The 23,935-nt window shown below is 47.4% G+C and overlaps 1 protein-coding gene across 1 annotated transcript; it reads right to left on the bottom strand.

The window, feature by feature from the left end:
• Positions 1-406: 406 nt before the first annotated feature.
• On the bottom strand, positions 407-20,591 carry LOC119949984 (putative uncharacterized protein CXorf58). Its single transcript, XM_038771840.1, is given in 8 exon segments — positions 407-503; positions 9,636-9,865; positions 11,290-11,421; positions 13,841-13,893; positions 13,896-13,951; positions 16,742-16,836; positions 18,733-18,832; positions 20,482-20,591. Coding segments are annotated over 8 exon segments (873 nt in total).
• Between the last annotated feature and the right edge of the window lie 3,344 nt (positions 20,592-23,935).

The raw sequence follows: 23,935 nt of genomic DNA, 5'->3' as shown, positions 1-23,935 counted from the left end.
GGAGGGAGGGGGAGAGAGCAGGGGCAGAGATGTAGATCTGGGTGTCATCAGCGCAGAGATGATATTGAAGCCGTGGGAGCGAATGAGGTCACCAAGGGAGTGAGTATAGAGTGGAAAGAACACGGGCTTTGGAGTCAGAGGTCATGGGTTCAAATCCCGACTGTGCTACTTAGCTGTGTGACTTTGGGCAAGTCACTTAACTTCTCTGTGCCTCAGCTACCTCATCTGTAAAATGGGGATGAAGACTGTGAGCCCCCCGTGGGACAACCTGATCACCTTGTAATCTCCCCAGCGCTTAGAACAGTGCTTAGCACATAGTAAGCGCTAAATAAATGCCATCATTATTATTATTGCTATCATCATTACTAAGCGCTTGGAAAGTACAATTCGGCAACAGAGACGGTCCCTACCGGGAGGAGCTGCAACCTCCGGGGGAAATCTGCTGCAGCCCTTTTGCTTGGGTACCGTCGTAACTGGGGTGAAAGTTTCTCTTTGCCTGGGAACTGGGGGAGGGGGGTGGGGGGGAGCTAAGGAGGGAGCATTAGGCGGAATTGGGGGCGACGAAGGAGTCTAGAGGTCCCCGGCCCCCTTTTTCCTGCGCGTGCTTGGGGCGTTCGAGAGTCGTCTACCCGGGAGGAGGAGGAGGAGGATGGGTGTGAGAAAGAAATTGAGGAGGAGGCGGAGTTGGTTAGCATAATAGGCGGCGGAGGTTGAGGAGGACGGCCACCTATGAAAAAGGGTGTTGTTCATCATCATCATCATCATCAATCGTATTTATTGAGCGCTTACTGTGTGCAGAGCACTGCACTAAGCGCTTGGGAAGTCCAAGTTGGCAACATATAGAGACAGTCCATTCATTCATTCAATTCAATCGTATTTATTGAGCGCTTACTGTGTGCAGAGCACTGTACTAAGCGCTTGGGAAGTACAAATTGGCAACACATAGAGACGGTCCCTACCCAACAGCGGGCTCACAGTCTGGAAGGGGGAGGCAGACAACAAAACGTATTAACAAAATAAAATAGAGTAAATTTGTACAAATAAAATAGAGTAATAAATACGTACAAACATATATACAGATATACAGGTGCTGTGGGAGGGGAAGGAGGTACGGCGGGAGGAGGGGGAGGAGGGGGAGGAGGAAGGGGGAGAGGGGAAGGGGGAGTAGTTGAGTAGAATAGTTGAGTAGAAGGATATTTAAGTGCTGTGGGGTTGGTGTGAGTAACAAACAAGGGGTAGTAGCCAAGAACATAGTTGACATAGAGGGGAGGGTAAATGAAGGACTTAGGGAAGGCCTCTTGGAGGTTTGTTTGTTTTACAGTATTTGTTAAGTGCTTACTATGTGTCACACATTTTTGTGTTGGGGTGGGGGGCATGATGGTGTTTGTTAAGGGCTTACTAGGCACCGAGCACTGTTCAAAGCACTGGGGCAGATACAAATACAAGCTAATCAGTTTGGACACAGTCCATGTCCCACGTGGGGTTCACAGTTTTAAATCCCAATTAAACAGATGAGATAACTGAGGCACAGAGAAGTGAATTCCCTAAGGTCACACAGCAGACAACAGTGGGCTCACAGTCTAAAAGGGGGAGACAGAGAACAAAACCAAACATACTAACAAAATAAAATAAATAGAATAGATATGTACAAGTAAAATAAATAAATAAATAAATAGAGTAATAAATATGTACAAACATATTTATATATATATATATATACAGGTGCTGTGGGGAAGGGAAGGAGGTAAGATGAGGGGGATGGATAGGGGGACGAGGGGGAGAGGAAGGAAGGGGCTCACTCTGGGAAGACCTCCTGGAGGAGGTTGTTGCGGGAAACGTTGGGGCCACTCTGAGGGGAAGTTTCTGGAGACGGAGCGTTGTGTTGTGGGGAGCGAGAGGGAGAAGGACGGTGAGGGGTAATGATGCGGTGGGAAGGGTCAGAGGTTCTGGGAGAAGTAGATAAGTGCAACGAGTTGTATGAGGGGTTCGAAATACAAGGGCCACCGATCTCTGGTGGGCTCAGTTTTTCATTCAGTCTATCGGATTTATTGAGCGCTTACTGTGTGCAGAGCACTGTACTAAACGATTGGAAAGTACAATACAGCAGTAGAGACAATTCCTACCCACAACGGGCTCACAGTGCTTTGCACACAGTAAGCGCTCAGTAAATACGATTGATTGAATAATGACGGGGCGTCTCTCCGGACACGGAAATCAACTGATCTCAAATGGGGTGATGAAGTAGCCCGGGTGATGGATTTCCCAGGCTTCCAGTCCACCGGCTCAATCTGAACCGCGTTAGACTGGGGATAATAATAATAATCATTATGGTATTTTTTAAGTACTCACTATGTGCCAGGCATGCAACACCACGCAGCCACTCCAATGCAAGCAACACTTGGGAAATAGTTTTCGGCCTGAATAACAAGATCGCAATGCCCACAAAGCCATACCTTGTTCTCTCGGAGCAACTCATTCTTCTAAGTTTGTCAAAAGATCCTGCCCTATTCGGCCCTCGCGAAAAGGCTTGTAGACCCCGGCATCCCCGTCCTTGAAACAATCACACGGAGGCTCACCTCCTCCAGGAGGCCTTCCCAGACTAAGCCCCCCTTTAACTCAGCTCCCACTCCCCCCCATTGCCCCCACTCGCTCCCTTTGCTCTACCTTCCTCCCCACCGCACTTGTGTATATATGTTCATATCTATAATTTTCTTTTAATGCCTGTTTACTTGTTTTGATATATATATATATATACATATATAAATATATATATATATATATATATGTATTAGCCCATTGTCGGGTAGGGACTGCCTCTATATGTTGCCAACTTGTACTTCCCAAGTGCTTAGTACAGTGCTTTGCACATAGTAAGTGCTCAATAAATCATCATCATCATCATCATCATCATCAATCGTATTTATTGAGCGCTTACTGTGTGCAGAGCATTGTACTAAGCACTTGGGAAGTACAAGTTGGCAACATATAGAAACAGTCCCTACCCAACAGTGGGCTCACAGTCTAAAAGGGGGAGACAGAGAACAAAACCAAACATACTAACAAAATAAAATAAATAGAATAGATATGTACAAGTAAAATAAATAAATAGAGTAATAAATATGTACAATAAATACGATTGAATGAATATATATCTCTAATTCTATTGATTTCTATTGATGCCGGTTTACTTGTTTTGATGTCTGTCTCCCCCTTTCTAGACTCCTGTGAGCCCATTGTGGGCAGGGATTGTCACTGTTGCTGAATTGTACTTTCCAAACGCTTAGTACGGTGCTCTGCACAAAAGAGCTCAATAAATACGATTGAATAATAATAATAATAGCATTTATTAAGTGCTTACTATGTGCAAAGCACTGTTCTAAGCGCTGGGGAGGGTACAAGGCAATCAGGTTGTCCCACAGGGGGCTCACAGTCTTAATCCCCATTTTACAGATGAGGTAACTGAGGCACAGAGAAGTTAAGTGACTTGCCCAAGGCCGGGATTCGAACCCATGACCTCTGACTCCCAAGCCCGTGCCCTTTCCACTGAGCCATGCTGCCTTTCAAGGAGGGAGACAGACAACAAAATAAGTAGACAGGCATCAATAGCACCACTTGTCAGCTGTGTGACCTTGGGCAAGTCACTTCACTTCTCTGTGCCTCAGTTACCTCATCTGTAAAATGGGGATTAAGACTGTGAGCCCCATGTGGGACAATCTGATTACCTTGTATCCCCCCAGTGCTTAGAACAGTGCTTGGCACATAGTAAGTGCTTAACAAATGCCATCGTTATCATTATCATTATCAATATAAATAAATAGAATTACAGATACATACACATCATTAATAAAATAAATAGAATAATAAATATGTACATATATGCAGAGGAGCTATAGCGTGGGAAGTGGGGTGGAGCAGAGGGAAGCAGTAGGGGCAATGGGGAGAGGAGGAGGAGCAGAGGAAAAGGGGGGCTTAGCTGGGAGATTTTACAGATCATCATCATCATCAATCGTATTTATTGAGCGCTTACTATGTGCAGAGCACTGTACTCAGCGCTTGGGAAGTACAAATTGGCAACATATAGAGACAGTCCCTACCCAGCAGTGGGCTCACAGTCTAAAAGGGGGAGACAGATGAGGTAACTGAAGCACAGAGAAGTGAAGCGACTTGCCCAAGGTCACACAGCAGCCATGTGGTGGAGTCGGGATTGGAACCCATTACCTTCTGACTCTCAGGCCCGTGCTCTAGTCACTACACTATACTGCTTCTCTATGATCAAAACGTTGACCAAAGACAACAGCAGGGACTCAAGTTTTTACTGCACTGCAGAAGGCAATGATAAACCACTTCCAGATCTTTACCAAGAAAACTGTGTAGATACACATACCTGAGCGACTTTATGACAGAAGAGGGGACGTTCTGACGAGGGTGTGCCCAAGGAGTCGCTATAGGTGGGAAATGATTTGGCATTTAAAGAAGGGAGCTGTTGAGTAGCCCCCTACTAGAGGAATTTGCCACAGCCCACTGGGTCTAATAATAATAATAATAATAATTGGCATTTGTTAAGCGCTTACTATGTGCAAAGCACTGTTCTAAGCGCTGGGGAGGATACAGGGTGATCAGGTTGGCCCACGTGGGGATCACAGTCTTCATCCCCATTTTACAGATGAGGTAACTGAGGCCCAGAGAAGTTAAGTGACTTGCCCAAGATCACACAGCAGACATGTGGCAGAGTCGGGATTCGAACCCATGACCTCTGACTCCCAAGCCCGTGCTCTTTCCACTGAGCCACACTGCTTCTACAGATCAGCTGCTGCAGCTTCAGCCTCAGTTTCTCTTCTGCCCAAGCCCAACCAGGTGTTAGAGAAGTGGTTTGGCTCAGTGGCAAGAGCCCGGGCTTGGGAGTCAGAGGTCGTTGTCGGCTGTGTGACATTGGGAAAGGCACTTCACTTCTCTGTGCCTCAGTTCCCTCATCTGTAAAGTGGGGATAAGACTATAAGCCCCATGTGGGACAACTTGATTACCTTGTATCTCCCCCAGTGCTTAGAACATTCATTAATTCATTCAGTTGTATTTATTGAGCACTTACTGTGCAGAGCACTGTACTAAGCGCTTGGGAAGTGCAAGTCGGCAACATATAGAGACGGTCTCTACCCAACAACGGGCTCACAGTCTAGGAGGGGGAGACAGACAACAAAACAAAACATGTAGACAGGTGTCAAAATCGTCAGAATAAATGGAATTATAGCTATCTGCACATCATTAACAAAATAAGTAGAGTAGTAAATATGTACAAGTAAAAGAAATAGAGTAATAAATCTGTACAAATATAAGCGTGGCTCAGTGGAGAAAGCCCGGGCTTTGGAGTCAGAGATCATGGGTTCAAATCCCGGCTCCGCCACTTGTCGGCTGTGTGACTTCGGGCAAGTCACTTAACTTCTCTGTGCCTCAGTTACCTCATCTGTAAAATGGGGATTAAGACTGTGAGTCCCACGTGGGACAACCTGATCACCTTATAAACTCCCCAGTGCTTAGAACAGTGCTTTGCACATAGTAAGCGCTTAATAAATGCTATTATTATTATATACAAGTGCTGTGGGGAGGGGAAGGAGGTAGGGCAGAGGGATGGGGAGGAGGAGAGGAAAAGGGGGGCTCAGTCTGGGCACATAGTAAGAGCTTAACAAATACCAAAAATTGTTATTAATTATGTGCCTTCAGTACCTGCCTTCTGATCTCCCCTCCCCTGCCCCCCGTGCCCAGCACCCCTCTTCGTCCCCCTGCCCACAGGCCGGCCCTCCTCGGTGCACTCCTATCCCAGCCCAGCCCTCTCTCCCACCCCATTCCTATCATCCTGCCCCAGCGCCACCCCTCATCCCCCTGACCCCACATTGGCCGCCGCCAGCTCACCCCCATTCAACCCTTTCCTACTCTCTCACCGTCCTCACCCCACGCCCCCTCCCCACAGCCTCAGCCAAGTGGGCCTGTGGAACCCCTGCTCCCTTCATTATTAACCTGTTCCTGACAGTCACTCCTCCTCCTTGCCACTGCCAAAACCTGGTTCTCCCCAGATGACACGGTGTCCCCTGGGGCCCTCTCCAGAGGGATCTCATCTTCTTCCACTCCCCTAGATTCACTGGGAAAGGGGAGGTGTTGGCTTCCTTCTTGCACCCCAGTGCCTTTTTCTCTCCACCTCCCTCCTCCCTTTCTTTCCCTTCCTTTGAAGCCCTTATCATCCACCTCTACCACCCCCTCCAGATTCTAGTAACGGTCATCTACCACCCCCCAGGCTCTACCTCCAACTTCTTCAACCATTTTGATCACCTTCTCACTTCTCTCTTTCTCCATGCCTATATTGATCCTTGGGGACTTCAATATCCACATAGATGTTGATGATGATGGTATTTGTTAAGCACTTACTATGTGCAGAGCACTGTTCTAAGTGCTGGGATAGATACAGGATAATCAGATTGTCCCACGTGAGCCTCACAGTCTTAAAACCCATTTTGCAAATGAGATAACTGAGGCACAGAGAAGTTAAATGACTTGCTCAAAGTCACATAGCAGACAAGTGGCAGAGGCGGGATTAGAACCCATGACCTCTGAGTCCCAAGCCCGTGCTCTTTCCACTAAGTCATGCTGCTTCTCTAGATGACCCCACTGCAATCCACTTTCTATCACTCCTCAACTCCACTGACCTTCTGCCTCATCCACTCACCAACTTGGACACACGCTCGATCTCATCATCTCTAGCCACTGCACAATCTCTACCCTCACTGACTGTGAAATCCCTCCCTCTGACCACAACCTCCTCACCTGCCTTTTCTCCCACAAATCTCCTCCCTGTAAACCTGTGCTGTTCCTCCACAGAGACCTCCGATCTTTTGACCCAATCCAATTTTCTCAACTCATCATGCCCCATTTAGCTTATCATTCGTTCATTCAGTCAATCGTATTTATTGAGCGCTTACTGTGTGCAGAGCACTGTATTAAGCGCTTGGGAAGGACAAGTCGGCAACATATAGAGATGGTCCCTACTCAGCAACAGGCTCACAGTCTAGAAAGGGGAGACAGACAACAAAACAAACATGTAGACAGGTGTCAAAATCGTCAGAACAAATTGAATTATAGTTATATGCACATCATTAACAAAATAAATAGAATAGTAAATATGTACAAGTAAAATAGAGTAATAAATCTGTACAAATATATACAAGTGCTGTGGGGAGGGGAAGGAGGTAGGGTGGGGGGGATGGGGACGGGGAGGAGGGGGAGAGGAAGGAGGGGGCTCAGTCTGGGAAGGCCTCCTGGAGGAGGTGAGCTCTCAGTAGGGCTTTGAAGGGAGGAAGAGAGCTAGTTTGGCGGATGTGTGGAGGGAGGGCATTCCAGGCCAGGGGAAGGACGTGGGCCGGGGGTCGACGGCGGGACAGGCGAGAACGAGGCACGGTGAGGAGATTAGCGGCAGAGGAGCGGAGGGTGCAGGCTGGGCTGTAGAAGGAGAGAAGGGGGGATGGAGAGCCTTGAAGCCGAGAGTGAGGAGTTTTTGCTTGATTTGTAGGTTGACAGGCAACCACTGGAGATTTTTTGAGGAGGAGAGTGACATGCCCGAAACTTTTCTGTAACAAAGATAATGCGGGCGGCAGAGTGTAGTATCATCATCATCATCATCATCATCAATCGTATTTATTGAGCGCTTACTATGTGCAGAGCACTGTACTAAGCGCTTGGGAAGTACAAATTGGCAACATATAGAGACAGTCCCTACCCAACAGTGGGCTCACAGTCTAAAAGGGGGAGACAGAGAACAAAACCAAACATACTAATGAAATAAAATAAATAGAATAGATATGTACAAGTAAAATAAATAGAGTAATAAATATGTACAAACATATATACACATAGAAGGGGCTAAGGGCTATTGCCAAAATTGCTTGGAGCCCTTACGTTGTTAAAGTCTAGGCCTGCTGGGAATGTTCTGGTTTGCAGAAGTTGAAGAGGGAGGAGGGTAATTTGTGGGGATGTGGTACTGAAATGATAATAATGCTTGTGGCATTTGTTTAAGCGCTTACTCTGGGCCGGCACTGTACGAAGGGCTGGAGTAGATGCAAGCTAATCAGGTGGCACACAGTCCTTGTCCCACATGGGGCCTCGCAGTCCTAATCCCCATTGTACAGATGAGGTAACTGAGGCCCAGAGAAGTTTCGTGGCTTGCCCCAGGTCACACAGCAGACAGGTGGCAGATCTGGGATGAGTATGTAATCTCCCTTCCCATGATGACCAAATTGACGGTCTCAGCACCACCCTCTCTACTTCATTCATTCATTCAATCATATTTATTGAGCGCTTACTGTGTGCAGAGCACCGTTCTAAGCGCTTGGGAAGTACAAGTTGGCAACATATAGAGATGATCCCTACCCAACAGTGGGCTCACAGTCTAGGAGGGGGAGACAGAGAATAAAACAAAACATATTAACAAAATAAAATAAATAGAATAAATATGTACAAATAAAATAGAGTAACAAATACGTACAAACATATATACATATATACAGGTGCTGTGGGGAGGGGAAGGAGGTAAGGCGGGGGGGATGGAGAGGGGGAGGAGGGGGAGAAGAAGGAGGGGGCTCAGTCTGGGAAAGCCTCCTGGAGGAGGTGAGCTCTCAGTAGGGCCTTGAAGGGAGGAAGAGAGCGAGCTTGGCGGATGTGAGGAGGGAGGGCATTCCAGGCCAGGGGGAGGACGTGGGCCGGGGGTTGACAGCGGAACAGGCGCGAACGAGGCCTAACGGTGAGGAGATTAGCGGCAGAGGAGCGGAGGGTGAGGGCTGGGCTGTAGAAGGAGAGAAGGGAGGTGAGGTAGGAGGGGGTGAGGTGATGGACAGCCTTGAAGCCCAGGGTGAGGAGTTTCTGCCTGATGAATAGGTTGATTGGTAGCCACTGGAGATTTTTGAGGAGGGGAGTAACATGCCCAGAGCATTTCTGGACAAAGACAATCTGGGCAGCGGCGTGAAGTGTGGATTGAAGTGGGGAGAGACAGGAGGATGGGAGATCGGAGAGGAGGCTGATACAGTAGAAGATACATCTTAGTGGCCACTGGCCAAGCTAGGAATGGAATGGGTAGGCCTCTGCTCGACTCTCCCTCCCATAGCCGAGACTGGTAGAGGACTGGAAACTCTCCAGGTGCCATCCTGAGGGGACTGCTCAGAGTAGGTGCTCCACAAATAGTCTTGATTGAGTCCTTTATTTTGCCCTTTTACAAGCAGTTAGTTCAATGCATTGCATCCCCTGGAAGTTCAACAAATCCTACTACTTCTATCGCCGCTGCTGTCGATTGATTGGCCATGTTGCAGCGCTTAGGACAGTGCTTTGCACATAGTAAGCGCTTAACAAATGCCATCATTATTATTATTATTGAACACTTACCATGTGCTGTCCCAATGGGGCACACGGTCTTAATCCCCATTTTACAGATAAGGAGAAGGAGGCCCAGAGCGGTGAAGCAACCGGCCCCAGGTCCCACAGCAGACAAGTGGCGACGCCGGGATTAGAACCCAGGTCCTTCTGAGTCCCAGGCCCGGAGTCTTATCCAGTAGGCCGTGTGGCTACCACTATGGCTCCAGAAAAATCGGCTCCATCTGGTTTACCTGATTTGAGACACAAGGGCCGCCTGGTGTCTCTTCATCTCCTCGTTGCTTGGCCTCTGGAGCAGAAACTTGAGTTCTTTTTGCAGGCGCCCAGAAATGGTCCCCGACTGCATGTAGTTCATGATGTCATACATGATCACCGCCCTGGGGAAGTTTTCCAGCGACAGCCTCCTCCAGCAGTTGTTCCTGCCTCCGAGGTACACTGGCGTCTCGTCCAGGTAACTGACGTACTGAACGGCGCAAATAAAAATAATAATGGTAACAATGGTATTTCTTAAAGCGCTTCGTATGTGCCGGGTGCTGTACTAAGCGCCGGGGTGGATACAAGGTAATCGGGTTGCCCCATGTGGGGCTCACACTCTTAATCCCCATTTTCCAGATGAGGTAACCGAGGCACAGAGAAGTTAAGTGACTTGCCCAAGACCACAAAGCAGACAAGTGGCGGAGGTGGGATTGGAACCCACATTGTCTGGCTTCCGAGCCTGGGCTCTTTCCACTACACCCCGCTGTTTAGACCATCAGCTTCTGTTTTGGTTGTTTTAATAGTATTTGTTAAGTGCTTACTATGTGCCAGGCAATATACTAAGCGTGGGGGTGGATACAAGCTAATCAGGTTGGACACTATCCGTGTCCCACGGCGGGGAGGCTCAGTCTTACTTTCCATTTGACAGAGAAGAGAACTGAGGCCCAGAGAAGCAAAGTGACCTGCCCAAGGTCACACAGCAGGCGAGAGACGGAGCAGGGATCAGAACCCAGGTCTTCCTGACTCCCAGGCTGTGCTTTTTCCACAAGGCCACGCTGCTTCCCCTTGAGGGCAGGGAACAATGCCTACCAACTCAATTGTATTATATCCTCTGAAGCGCTTAATACAGTGCTCTGCTCACAGTTAATGCTCAATCAACTTACCCCTTCCTTCCTCTCCCCCTCGTGCCCCTCTCCTTCCCCCCATCTTACCTCCTTCCCTTCCCCACAGCACCTGTATATATGTATATATGTTTGTACATATTTATTATTCTATTTATTCATTTATTTATTTATTTTACTTGTACATATCTATTCTATTTATTTTATTTTGTTAGTATGTTTGGTTCTGTTCTCTGTCTCCCCCTTTTAGACTGTGAGCCCACTGTTGGGTAGGGACTGTCTCTATGTGTTGCCAACTTGTACTTCCCAAGAGCTTAGTACAGTGCTCTAGCACACAGTAAGCGCTCAATAAATACGATTGATTGATTGATTGATTGATTGATTGAATCAATACCACTGATTGATTGATCCTTTATGGATCTCCTGAGAGATGGAGGGTTCAAATCCCGGCTCCGCCACTTGTCAGCTGTGTGACTTTGGGCAAGTCATCTAACTTCTCTGGGCCTCAGTGACCTCATCTGTAAAATGGGGATTAAGACTGTGAGCCCCCCGTGGGACAACCTGATCACCTTGTAACCTCCCCAGCACTTAGAACAGTGCTTTGCACATAGTAAGTGCTTAATAAATGCCATCAGTATTATTATTATTATTATACCAGAACCTTGTTGTGGAAAAGGAACGTGTCTTGTATTGGACTCTTCTGAACCATTAGTGCAGTGCTCTGCAACCAGAAAGCACTCAATAAATACCACACGCCCCCTGGCCACAAATTCTTCAAAACATTCCTTACTTGCATATAATCTTTCAGAGTCACAACATCTATTTCATCAGTGATTTTGTGTTTCTGGTACTGAAGTTGATCCTGAATCATTTGATTATAATATTTCCTGTTTCCCATCAGTTTGCAAGCATCAACCATAGCCTATAAAAGAGAGCATGCGTAATATGACTGTACTGGCAACGGCTCTGTTATCAGGAGTTTTGCTCTTAATTACCTCAAATTGCATAGCATTGTAATTCCCACAATATATAGTTACATTCCCTGCCGTGGAATTACCAATCAATCAATCAATCAATCGTATTTATTGGGCGCTTACTATGTGCAGAGCACTGTACTAAGCGCTTGGGAAGTACAAATTGGCAACACATAGAGACAGTCCCTACCCAACAGTGGGCTCACAGTCTAAAAGGGGGAGACAGAGAACAGAACCAAACATACCAACAAATAAAATAAATAGGATAGAAATGTACAAGTAAAATAAATAAATAAATAAATAAATAGAGTAATAAATATGTACAACCATATATACATATATACAGGTGCTGTGGGGAAGGGAAGGAGGTAAGATGGGGGGATGGAGAGGGGGATGAGGGGGAGAGGAAGGAAGGGGCTCAGTCTGGGAAGGCCTCCTGGAGGAGGTGAGCTCTCAGCAGGGCCTTGAAGGGAGGAAGAGAGCTAGCTTGGCGGAGGGGCAGAGGGAGGGCATTCCAGGCCCGGGGGATGACGTGGGCTGGGGGTCGACGGCGGGACAGGCGAGAATGAGGTACAGTGAGGAGATTAGCGGTGAAGGACCGGAGGTTGCGGGCTGGGCAGTAGAAGGAGAGAAGGGAGGTGAGGTAGGAGGGGGCGAGGTGATGGACAGCCTTGAAGCCCAGGGTGAGGAGTTTCTGCCTGATGCGCAGATTGATTGGTAGCCGCTGGAGATTTTTGAGGAGGGGAGTAATATGCCCAGAGCGTTTCTGGACAAAGATAATCCGGGCAGCAGCATGAAGTATGGATTGAAGTGGAGAGAGACACGAGGATGGGAGATCAGAGAGAAGGCTGGTGCAGTAGTCCAGACGGGATAGGATGAGAGCTTGAATGAGCAGGGTAGCAGTTTGGATGGAGAGGAAAGGGTGGATCTTGGCAATGTTGCGGAGCTGAGACCGGCAGGTTTTGGTGACGGCTTGGATGTGAGGGGTGAATGAGAGAGCGGAGTCGAGGATGACACCAAGGTTGTGGGCTTGTGAGACGGGAAGGGTGGTAGTGCCATCAACAGAGATGGGAAAGTCAGGGAGAGGACAAGGTTTGGGAGGGAAGACAAGGAGCTCAGTCTTCGACATGTTGAGCTTTAGGTGGCGGGCAGACATCCAGATGGAGATGTCCTGAAGGCAGGAGGAGATGCGAGCCTGGAGAGAGGGGGAGAGAGCAGGGGCAGAGATGTAGATCTGGGTGTCATCAGCGTAGAGATGATAGTTGAAGCCGTGGGAGTGAATGAGGTCACCAAGGGAGTGAGTGTAGATTGAGAACAGAAGGGGACCAAGCACTGAACCTTGGGGAACCCCCACAGTAAGAGGATGGGATGGGGAGGAGGAGCCTGCAAAAGAGACTGAGAAAGAACGACCGGAGAGATAAGAGGAGAACCAGGAGAGGATGGAGTCTGTGAAGCCAAGGTCAGATAGCGTGTTGAGGAGAAGGGGGTGGTCCACAGTGTCAAAGGCAGCTGAGAGGTCGAGGAGGATTAGGATAGAGTATGAGCTGTTGGATTTGGCAAGCAGGAGGTCATTGGTGACCTGTGAGAGGGCAGTTTCCGTGGAATGAAGGGGACGGAAGCCAGACTGGAGGGGGTCGAGGAGAGAGTTGTTGTTGAGGAATTCTAGGCAGCGCGTGCAGACAACTCGTTCAAGGAGTTTGGAAAGGAATGGTAGGAGGGATATGGGACGATAACTAGAAGGTGAGGTGGGGTCAAGAGAGGGTTTTTTTAGGATGGGAGAGACATGGGCATGTTTGAAGGCATTCATTCATTCATTCATTCAATCGTATTTATTGAGTGCTTACTGTGTGCAGAGCACTGTACTAAGCGCTTGGGAAGTACAAGTTGGCAACATATAGAGACGGTCCTTACCCAACAGCAGGCGCACAGTCTAGAAGGGGGAGACAGACAACAAAACAAAACATATTAACAAAACAAAATAAATAGAATAGGAAATCTGTACAAGTAAAATAAATAGAGTGATACCACCATCATCATTATTATTACCAAGTCATTATGTATTCTAGGTGTACTGATCTGTGGCTGATCTGATTGCACTTTATCTACGCCAGGTCTTAGCACAGTGCTTTGGGACAAAGTAAGTACTGAACACACACCCCAATTACTGTTGTTATAATAATAATAATAATAATAATTATTATTATTATTATTGTTCGGAGTAGGCAGTCCATGGCTCTTTGAGCTTAGCCAACTCCGCCATAAGTTTTGTTTTCTATTTTGGTTATGCCCTTTCCCAGGACTGTACCTGGGTGCTAAAATCTAGGATAGGAAGAAATGACGACTTAGAAACCCGTGCAAGCCCATCACCTCACACGTTGGCCGAAATGTTTTCTTCCCACTAACGTACTTGCTTCTGCAGCTCCTGGGTGATGGAAGATTTTGAACACGATGAACGGTGGAAATCTCTCCCCACCAAATCTTAAACAAAGAAGAAAGAAGGGAGTCAGTTAGACCTCTAGGATACACACGGCATTCAGCCTTTAAACAGTAAGTTTGTCCCTCTAGACTGTGAGCTCCTCCTCTAGACTGTAAGCTTCTCTTCTACACGGTAAGCTCATCCTTTAGTCTGTAAACTCGTCCTTGAGACTGAAATCTCCCCTTCTAGGCTGTAAACTCCTCTTCTAGACTGTAAGCTCTTCCACTAGACTGTAAGCTCGTCTCTAGACTCTAAGCTCGTTATGGGCAGGGAATGTGTTGGTTATATTGTTCTATTGTACTCTCCCAAGCATTTAGTACAGTGCTCTGTTCATACTCTGTCCTAATCCTCCTTGACCTCTCAGCTGCCTTCGACACTGTGGACCACCCCCTTCTCCTCAACACGCTATCTGACCTTGGCTTCACAGACTCCGTCCTCTCCTGGTTCTCCTCTTATCTCTCCGGTCGTTCTTTCTCAGTCTCTTTTGCAGGCTCCTCCTCCCCCTCCCATCCTCTTACTGTGGGGGTTCCCCAAGGTTCAGTGCTTGGTCCCCTTCTGTTCTCAATCTACACGCACTCCCTTGGTGACCTCATTCGCTCCCACGGCTTCAACTATCATCTCTACGCTGATGACACCCAGATCTACATCTCTGCCCCTGCTCTCTCCCCCTCTCTCCAGGCTCGCATCTCCTCCTGCCTTCAGGACATCTCCATCTGGATGTCTGCCCGCCACCTAAAGCTCAACATGTCGAAGACTGAACTCCTTGTCTTCCCTCCCAAACCTTGCCCTCTCCCTGACTTTCCCATCTCTGTTGACGGCACTACCATTCTTCCCGTCTCACAAGCCCGCAACCTTGGTGTCATCCTCGACTCCGCTCTCTCATTCACCCCTCACATCCAAGCCGTCACCAAAACCTGCCGGTCTCAGCTCCGCAACATTGCCAAGATCCGCCCTTTCCTCTCCATCCAAACCGCTACCCTGCTCGTTCAAGCTCTCATCCTATCCCCTCTGGACTACTGCATCAGCCTTCTCTCTGATCTCGCATCCTCATGTCTCTTCCCACTTCAATCCATACTTCATGCTGCTGCCCAAATTATCTTTGTCCAGAAACGCTCTGGGCATATCACTCCCCTCCTCAAAAATCTCCAGTGGCTACCAATCAATCTGTGCATCAGGCAGAAACTCCTCACCCTCGGCTTCAAGGCTGTCCATCACCTCACCCCCTCCTACCTCACCTCCCTTCTCTCCTTCTACAGCCCACCCCGCACCCTCTGCTCCTCTGCTGCTAATCTCCTCACCGTACCTCGTTCTCGCCTGTCCCGCCATCGACCCCCGGCCCACGTCTTCCCCCGGGCCTGGAATGCCCTCCCTCTGCCCATCCGCCAAGCTAGCTCTCTTCCTCCCTTCAAGGCCCTACTGAGAGCTCACCTCCTCCAGGAGGCCTTCCCAGACTGAGCCCCCTCCTTCCTCTCCCCCTCGTCACCCTCTCCATCCCCTCCTTCTTGCCTCCTTCCCTTCCCCACAGCACCTGTATATATGTATATATGTTTGTACATATTTATTACTCTATTTATTTATTTATTTATTTTACTTGTACATATCTATTCTATTTATTTTATTTTGTTAGTATGTTTGGTTTTGTTCTCTGTCTCCCCCTTTTAGACTGTGAGCCCACTGTTGGGTAGGGACTGTCTCTATATGTTGCCAATTTGTACTTCCCAAGCTCTTAGTACAGTGCTCTGCACATAGTAAGCGCTCAATAAATACGATTGATGATGATGATGATGATTTATTGAGCGCTTACTGTGTGCAGAGCACTGTACTAAGCGCTTGGGAAGTACAAGTTGGCAAAATATAGAGACGGTCCCTACCCCACAGCGGACTCACAGTCTAGAAGGGGGAAAATCACTCTTCAGGTTACAGGGAGGCCCCAATGCCCAATTCATTTGTTGCCTGTGACAAGTATCAGTGGATTACGGTAGGATGTGACAGTCAGTCGATTGTATTTATTGAGTGCATACTGTGTGCAAAGCACTGTACTAAGAAGATGTGACTGACAACCTTTTGTGCTTTTGTGGATCCTCTCAAAGATATCCCATACTACCTAACAACAGATGACTGAGAGTTCTCAACAGAAACAGCCTCCAGAAATCAATTAATCCATTTTATTTATTGAGTGCTTGCTCCGTGCGGAGCACTGTACTAAGCAATTCGGAGAGAAGCAGCGTGGCCTGGTGGCTAGCGCACGGGCCTGGGAAGCGGAAGGATCTGGGTTCTAATCCCGGCTCTGCCACGCGTCTGCTGTGTGACCTTGGGCCAGCCACTTCACTTCTCAAAGCCTCAGTTCTCTCATCTGTAAAATGGGGATTAAGACTGTGAGTCCTATGTAGGACAGAGACTGTGTCCAACCCGACTTGTCTGGATCCACCCCAGCACTTAGTACGGTGCTTGGCATATAGTAAGTGCTTAACAAATACCACAATTATCATCATTCATTCAATCGTATTTATTGAGTGCTTACTGTGTGCAGAGCACTGTACTAAGCGCTTGGGAAGTACAAGTCGGCAACATATTATTATTATTCCACAACATTCCCTGCCCACATCGAGCTGACAGTCTAGAGAAAGTGGAAAATGGGCAGGCCTTTCTGTGTTTCACGTAATAATGAAAAGTTATCTCTCTCCGCCTGTTCTGTCTGGAGACAAACTGGCCATCTGCAGGTTATGCTGGGTCAGGATGAAATATTATTCCCGTGCAGGTGGTATTGAAATAAAGGCTCACAACTTCCTTACCTGAATCTGATCTTACACTGCACGCTGGGATCTTTGGTGAGGTCAGCCTCCAAGGGGCTCACTTTCTTCAATATTTCATGGGTCACGCAGTTCTCCTGAAGGAGAGAGCAGGGCAGGGTTTCAGCAAACGGCAGGTGATAAGAATAATTATGGTACTTGTTAAGCTCTTACTATGTGCCAAGCACCATTCAGAGCACTGGGGCGGATCTGAGCTAATCAGGTTGGACACAGTCCCTGTCCCACTTGGGGCTCACAGTCTTCATCACCATTTTACAGATGAGGGAACTGAGGCCCAGAGAAGTGAAGCGACTTGCCCAAGATCACACAGCAGACAGGTGGTGGTGGCGGGATCAGAACTCAGGTCCTTTTGATCTGCAGGCCTGGGCTCTATCCACTAAGCCATACTGCTTCTCCTTCATATCCCGCACATGATGGGTGGCAGATCCAGAAAATTGTATGCTCAAAAGGGTCTGCCAGTGGTCACCTTTTAATCTACCCCTCTCCCACGGTGTCTTGTTTTTTTAAAAAAAATTATTACATTTTTAACTATAACCAGAGTTAGGATCATTCTTTCCTTGGGCTACAGAGTCAGTGGCTCAAGTTTTCCTCTGCACATGTTTGGAAGGTGAAGGCACCTACCCTCTTAAGCCAGCAAAACTCCTTCCACATTGTTCTGGGTTGATGGTTTAATAATGAATGGTTCTCACCGCTGACATTTTTATGTCCCTTTCCTCTTCCTGGAAGCCTTCCATTCACTCTTCCCTCCTTCAAAGCCTTATTGAAGGTGGTATCACCTCCAGGAAGCCTTCCCCGACTAAGCCCTCTTCTCTTCTCCCACTCCCTTCGGCATCGCCCTGTTTGCTCCCCTTATTCACCCCTCTCTCAGCCTCACAGCCCTTATTTGTTAATTCATTCACCAAGATTTGCCTCCGTTATTCCCCTCTCCCTGAGTCCCATGGCATTTATGTCCATATCTGTAATTTATTTATTTACAATTCCTGTCTGTCTCCCCCTCTAGACTGTAAGCTCATTGTGGGCAGGGAAGGTATCTACCAATTCTGTTATATTGTTTTCTCCCAAGTGCTTAGTACAATGCTCTGCATAAAGTAAACACTCAATCCATACCATGGATGATGTTAAGAGGTTACTGTGCTGGGGATCATCAAATCAGACACAGTCCCTGCTCTAAATAGGTGGAAGAACAGGTATTGAATCCCCATTTTTCAGTTGAGGTAACTGAGGCCCAGAGAAGTGAAGTGATTTGCCCAGGTCACTCAGCAGATAAGTGGCAGAGGGAGGATTAGAACCCAGGTCCTCTGACTCCCAGGCCCGGCCTCTATCCACTAGGCCACGCTGCTCCTTGGCATTTGCTCCTCAGTATGTGGCACTGGACAAGTTAATGAAGCATTTTCTGTTAAGTTGGATGATTCTCGCCATCAGAGGAAGAAGTGGAAAGAGCACAGCCCTTGAAGACAGAGGACCTGAGTTCTAATCCTGCTCTGCCACTCCTCTGGTATGTGACCTTGAGCAAGTCCCTTCGCTACTCTGGGCCTCAGTTCCCTCATCTGTAAAATGGGGATGAAGACTGTGAGCCCCACGTGGGACAGGGACTCTGTCCAATCTGATTATCTTGAATCTCTCCCAGCATTTAGTACAGTGCCTGCTACATAGTAAGTACATGGCAGAGTGGATAGAGTGTGGCCCTGGGAATCAGAAGGTCATGGGTTCTAATCCCAGCTCCACCACTTGTCTGCTGTGTGACCCTGGACAAGTCACTTTACTTCTCCGGGCCTCAGTTCCCTAATCTACAAAATGGGAATTAAGGCTGTGAGCTCTGTGTGGGACAGGGACTGTCCCAACCTGAGTAGCTTGTATCTACCCAAGTGCTTAGTGCAGTGCCTGGCATACAGTAAGCGCTTAACAAATACCATTATTATTATTGTCAATAATAATAATAACAAATACCATAAAATTAAAAAAACACAATTTACCGCTGCACAAATTGTACGTTTTAAGAGCTGAAACAAGGATTGATCCCGGTAAGACCACCAGGCTCTTTGGATCATTGTAGCAGCTAATTCTCTTTGAAGACTGAAGGGAAAAAGAAAGGAATTTAAAATTTCATGGACATCAAGTAGTTACCATCCATTGCTCAGGATTTGAAAAAGGTGGTGAAAATTTCTCCATGAGAAGGCATTCTTCATGGGGAAAAGTCATTATTCGGCCTTAATTTGTTTTGGATAACCTGGAATGACACTAAACGGTGTAACCTAATAATAATAATAGTAATAATAATTGAGGTGTTTGTTAAGTGCTTACTACATGCCAGGAGCTGTACTAAGTGTTGGGCGGAAACAAGCCAATCAGGCTGTCCCACATGGAGCTTATGGTCTCAATCTCCATTTTACAGCTGAAGTAACTGAGGCCCAGAGAAGTGAAGTGACTTGCCCAGGGTCACACAGCAGACGGGTAGCAGAGCTGGGATTAGAACCCATGACCTTTAGACCCCCATGCCCATGCTCTATTTACTAAGCCATGCTGTGTCTTGGCTTAAGTACAGTGTTCTGCACACAATAAGTGCTTTATCGAGCGTTATAATAATTCAAAACATTAAAATAAATTCTGGGGCCGAGGGTGGGGTGAATAAAGGGTACCGGGATGACACAGAAGGGAGTAGGGGAAGGCCTAGTCAGGGAAGGCCTCTTGGAGGAGATGGGCTTTTTAATAAGGCTCTGAAGGCAGGGAGTGTGATCGTCTGTTGGATATGAAAGGGAAAGGCATTCCAAGCCGGAGGGAGGATGAGGCGAGGGGTCGTCGGCGAGATTGACGGGATCGACGAAGGTGAGTAAGGTTAGTGCTAGAGGAGCGAAGCTTGGGGGCTGGGTTGTAGTAGGAGATGAGAGAGGTAAGAGAAGATGGAGGGGAGGTGTCCCCTCCACGGGGGTCATGGGGATAACGGCACCCACAGTTCTGAGAGCTGGGTTCCTGGGCTCCCACATCCCCGGTCTCTTGAGGAGACCCCGGAGTTTCCAGTCAAGACGAAAAAGATCCAAAATGGTGGCCTTCCAGTCCCTTAGCCTGTGAGGCTTGTCAACTCTCCCAATTCCCATCTGCTCTAAAATTCCTGCCCCATTTTCATCCCTGGCATTTAAAATGAAAAACGGGCACTCACTCATTCCCCGGTCTTTTGGCAGGTTTCCAGTCAAGACGGAAAAGACCCAAAATGGTGGCCTTCCAGTCTCTCAGCCTTTGAAGTGTGCCATCTCTCCCAGTTCTGATCTGCTCTAAAATTCCTGTCCCTTTTTCATCCCTGGCATTTAAAATGAAAAATGGGCACTCATTTCCCAGTCTCTTGGTGAGTTTTCAGTCAAGACTGAAAAGACCCAAAATGGTGGCCTTCCAGTCTCTCAGCCTTTGAAGTGTGCCATCTCTCCCAGTTCTGATCTGCTTTAAAATCCTTGCCCCTTTTTCACCCCTGGCATTCAAAATGAAAAATGGGTATTTACTCATTCCCTGACAAAACCTAGAGTTTCCAGTCAAGACTGAAAAGACCCAAAATTATGGCCTTCTGGTCTCTCAGCCTTTGAAGTGGGTCATCTTTCCTAGTTCCCATCTGCTCTAAAATCCCTGCCCCTTTTGCATCCCCAGCATTCAAATTGAAAAAATGGCCCCATGTTGATGACTCAATGGAAACTCCGCAGTCAGGACCCAGATACAGGTATAAGGAAGCAGGTACTTACATTTTTAATGTGTTTGGATTTAAAAATTTCCCCAGATGTGTTTCTGGATCGAGGATTCCTGACTCATTACCTGGAATCGAAGTAAGTGAAGAGACCGGGGAAGTCATCATTCTTAGCAGCAAAGAAATCTGGAAAAAACAACAAAAACAAAAAAACCTCTAAAACACTGCATATTATATTATAGTCTCCCTTGACAACTTATTTATTGTGTGCTGCTATGCTATATGTCTAAAACCACTATTAAAATAAGATACTCTTTTTATTATTTGATCCATCTCAAGCAAATTCTGGGGGGTTTTGCTATATAAACCCATCCATCGATCAACCATATTTTTTTGAGCATTTATACCTCCTTCCCTTCCCCACAGCACCTGTATAAATGTATATATGTTTGTACGTATTTATTACTCTATTTATTTATTTTACTTGTACATATCTATTCTATTTATTTTATTTTGTTAATATGTTTTGTTTTGTTCTCTGTCTCCCCCTTCTAGACTGTGAGCCCACTGTTGGGTAGGGACCGTCTCTAGATGTTGCCAACTTGTACTTCCCAAGCGCTTAGTACAGTGCTCTGCACACAGTAAGCGCTCAATAAATACGATTGAATGAATGAATGAGAGCTTGAACGAGCTGGGTAGCGGTTTGGATGGAGAGGAAAGGGCGGATCTTGGCAATGTTGCGGAGCTGAGACCGGCAGGTTTTGGTGACGACTTGGATGTGAGGGGTGAACGAGAGAGCGGAGTCGAGGATGACACCAAGTTTGCGGGCTTGTGAGATGGGAAGAATGGTAGTGCCATCAACAGTGATGGGAAAGTCAGGGAGAGGGCAGGGTTTGGGAGGGAAGACAAGGAGTTCAGTCTTGGACATGTTGAGTTTTAGGTGGTGGGCAGACATCCAGATGGAGATGTCCTGAAGGCAGGAGGAGATGCGAGCCTGGAGAGAGGGAGAGAGAGCAGGGGCAGAGATGTAGATCTGGGTGTCATCAGCATAGAGATGATAGTTGAAGCCGTGGGAGCAAATGAGGTCACCAAGGGAGTGAGTGTAGATCGAGCACAGAAGGGGACCAAGAACTGAACCTTAAGGAACCCCTACAGTAAGGGGATGGGAGGGGGAGGAGGAGCCTGGTCCACAGTGTCGAAGGCAGCTGAGAGGTCGAGGAGGATTAGGATAGAGTAGGAGCCATTGGATTTGGCAAGCAGGAGGTCATTGGTGAGCTTTGAGAGGGCAGTTTCCGTGGAATGTAGGGGACAGAAGCCAGATTGGAGGGGGTCGAGGAGAGAGTTGGCGTTGAACTCTACTGAACTCAGCTCACTCGCTCCTCTATCCCTTCGTCAACGCTCAGCCCTGGATCACCTCCATAGTCCATTTCCTTCGCTCTTGTGCACGAGCCGCAGAGCGCTGCTGGCGGAAACCTAAATATCAGGCCGACTTTGTCCACTACAAGTTTATCCTGTGTGCTTTAACTCTGCCCTCTCCTCTGTCCAGCAAAATTATTTTTCCATCCCATGCCCATTAATTAATTAATTAATTAATTAATGATGGTATTTGTTAAGCATTTACTATGTGCCAAGCACTGTTCTAAGCTCTGGGGTAGATACAAGGTAATCAGGTTGTTCCACATGGGGCTCACAGTCTTAATCCCCGTTTTACAGCTGAGGTAACTGAGGCACCAAGAAGTTAGGTGACTTGTCCAAAGTCACACAGGTGGTAAGTGGCGGAGCTGGGTTTAGAACCCATGTCCTCTGACTCCCAAGCCCATGCTCTTTCCACTAAGTCACGCTGTTTCTTTCGCCAGTTGTTCCAGACGTTAAACTCTCTCCTCAAACCCCCTCTCCCCCTGTCCCCCTGCTCCCCCCCAACCCTTGCCCCCAATGACCTGGCTTCCTACTTCATTAAGAAAATTGACATTACCAGGCATGATGCTCCTAAAATCTCCCCTGCCCCTCCCCCTCTAAAGAAGATCTCTTGCCTTCTCTCAAAATTCACACCCTCCTCCTGTGCATCTGACCTCATTCCTTCTCACCTTATCAAAACATTTGCCCCATCCTTTCTTCCTTCCCTAACAGCCATCTTTAGTGACTTCTTCCCCACTGCTTTCAAACATGCCAGTATCTCCCCTATCCTAAAAAACCCTCCCTTGACCTCACAGCTCCCTCTAGCTATCACCCCATCTCCTACCATTCCTCTCCAAATGCCTTGAATGAGCTGTCTATACCTGCTGTCTCAAGTTCTTCTCCTCCACTTCTCTCCTTGATGCCCTCTACTCTGGCTTCCATCCCCTTCGCATCACAGAAACCTCCTTCTCAAAGGTCACCAGTGATCTCCTTCTTGCCAGATCCAATGGCCTCTACTTCATCCTAGTCCTCCTCGACCTCTCAGCTGTCTTTGACACTGTCGACCACCTCCTTCTCCTGAAAACATTATCCAACCTCAGCTTCACTGGCACTGTCCTCTCCTGGTTTTCCTATCTCTCTGGCCACTCAGTCTCTTTTGTGGCTCCTCCTCTGTTTCCCACCCCTTACTATGGGGGTCCCTCAAGGTTCAGTTTTGGGTCCCCTGCTATTCTCCGTCTACATCCACTCCCTTGGAGAACTCATTTGCTCCCATGGCTTTAGCTACCACCTCTGTGTGGATGATACCAAAATCTACATCTCCAGCCTTGATCTCTCTCCCTGTCTGCAATCTTCCATTTCCTCCTGCCTTCAAGATGCCTGTCTACTTGTTTTGGTTTTTGTCTGTCTCCCCCTTCTAGACTGTGAGCCCATTGTTGGGCAGGGACCATCTCTATATGTTACCAATTAATACTTCCCAAGGGCTTAGTACAGTGCTCTGCACACAGTAAGTGCTCAATAAATACAATTGAATGAATGAAATGAATGACACCTCTACTTGGACGACCTCCCGTCACCTCAAGCTTAATATGTCTAAAACGGAATTTCTTCTCTTCCCACCCAAGCCCTGCCCTCCCACTCACTTTCCCAGCACTATAGACAGCACCACCATCCTTTCTGCCTCACAAGCCTAACCTTGGCGTTATCTTCAACTCATCTCTCATTCAACCCAAATATTCAATCCATCACTAAATCCTCTAGGTTCCACCTTCACAACAGCACTAAAATCCTCCCTTCCTCTCTGTCCAAACTGCTATCACATTAATCAATCGTATGTATTGAGCACTTACTGTGTGCAGAGCACTGTACTAAGCTCTTGGGAAGTACAAGTTGGCAACATATAGAGACGGTCCCTACCCAACAGTGGGCTCGCAGTCTAGAAGGGGGAGACAAAGAACAAAACAAAACATATTAACAAAATAAAATAAATAGAATAGATATGTACAACTAAAATAAATAAATAAATAGAGTAATAAATAGTACAAACATATATATATTTATACAGGTGCTGTGGGGAAGGGAAGGAGGTAAGGTAAGGGTGGAGAGGGGGACGAGGGGGA

The sequence above is a fragment of the Tachyglossus aculeatus genome, chromosome X1 (assembly GCF_015852505.1).
Source record: "Tachyglossus aculeatus isolate mTacAcu1 chromosome X1, mTacAcu1.pri, whole genome shotgun sequence".
Taxonomy (NCBI): Eukaryota; Metazoa; Chordata; class Mammalia; order Monotremata; family Tachyglossidae; genus Tachyglossus; species Tachyglossus aculeatus.
This window is presented reverse-complemented; position numbering and strand designations above follow the sequence as displayed.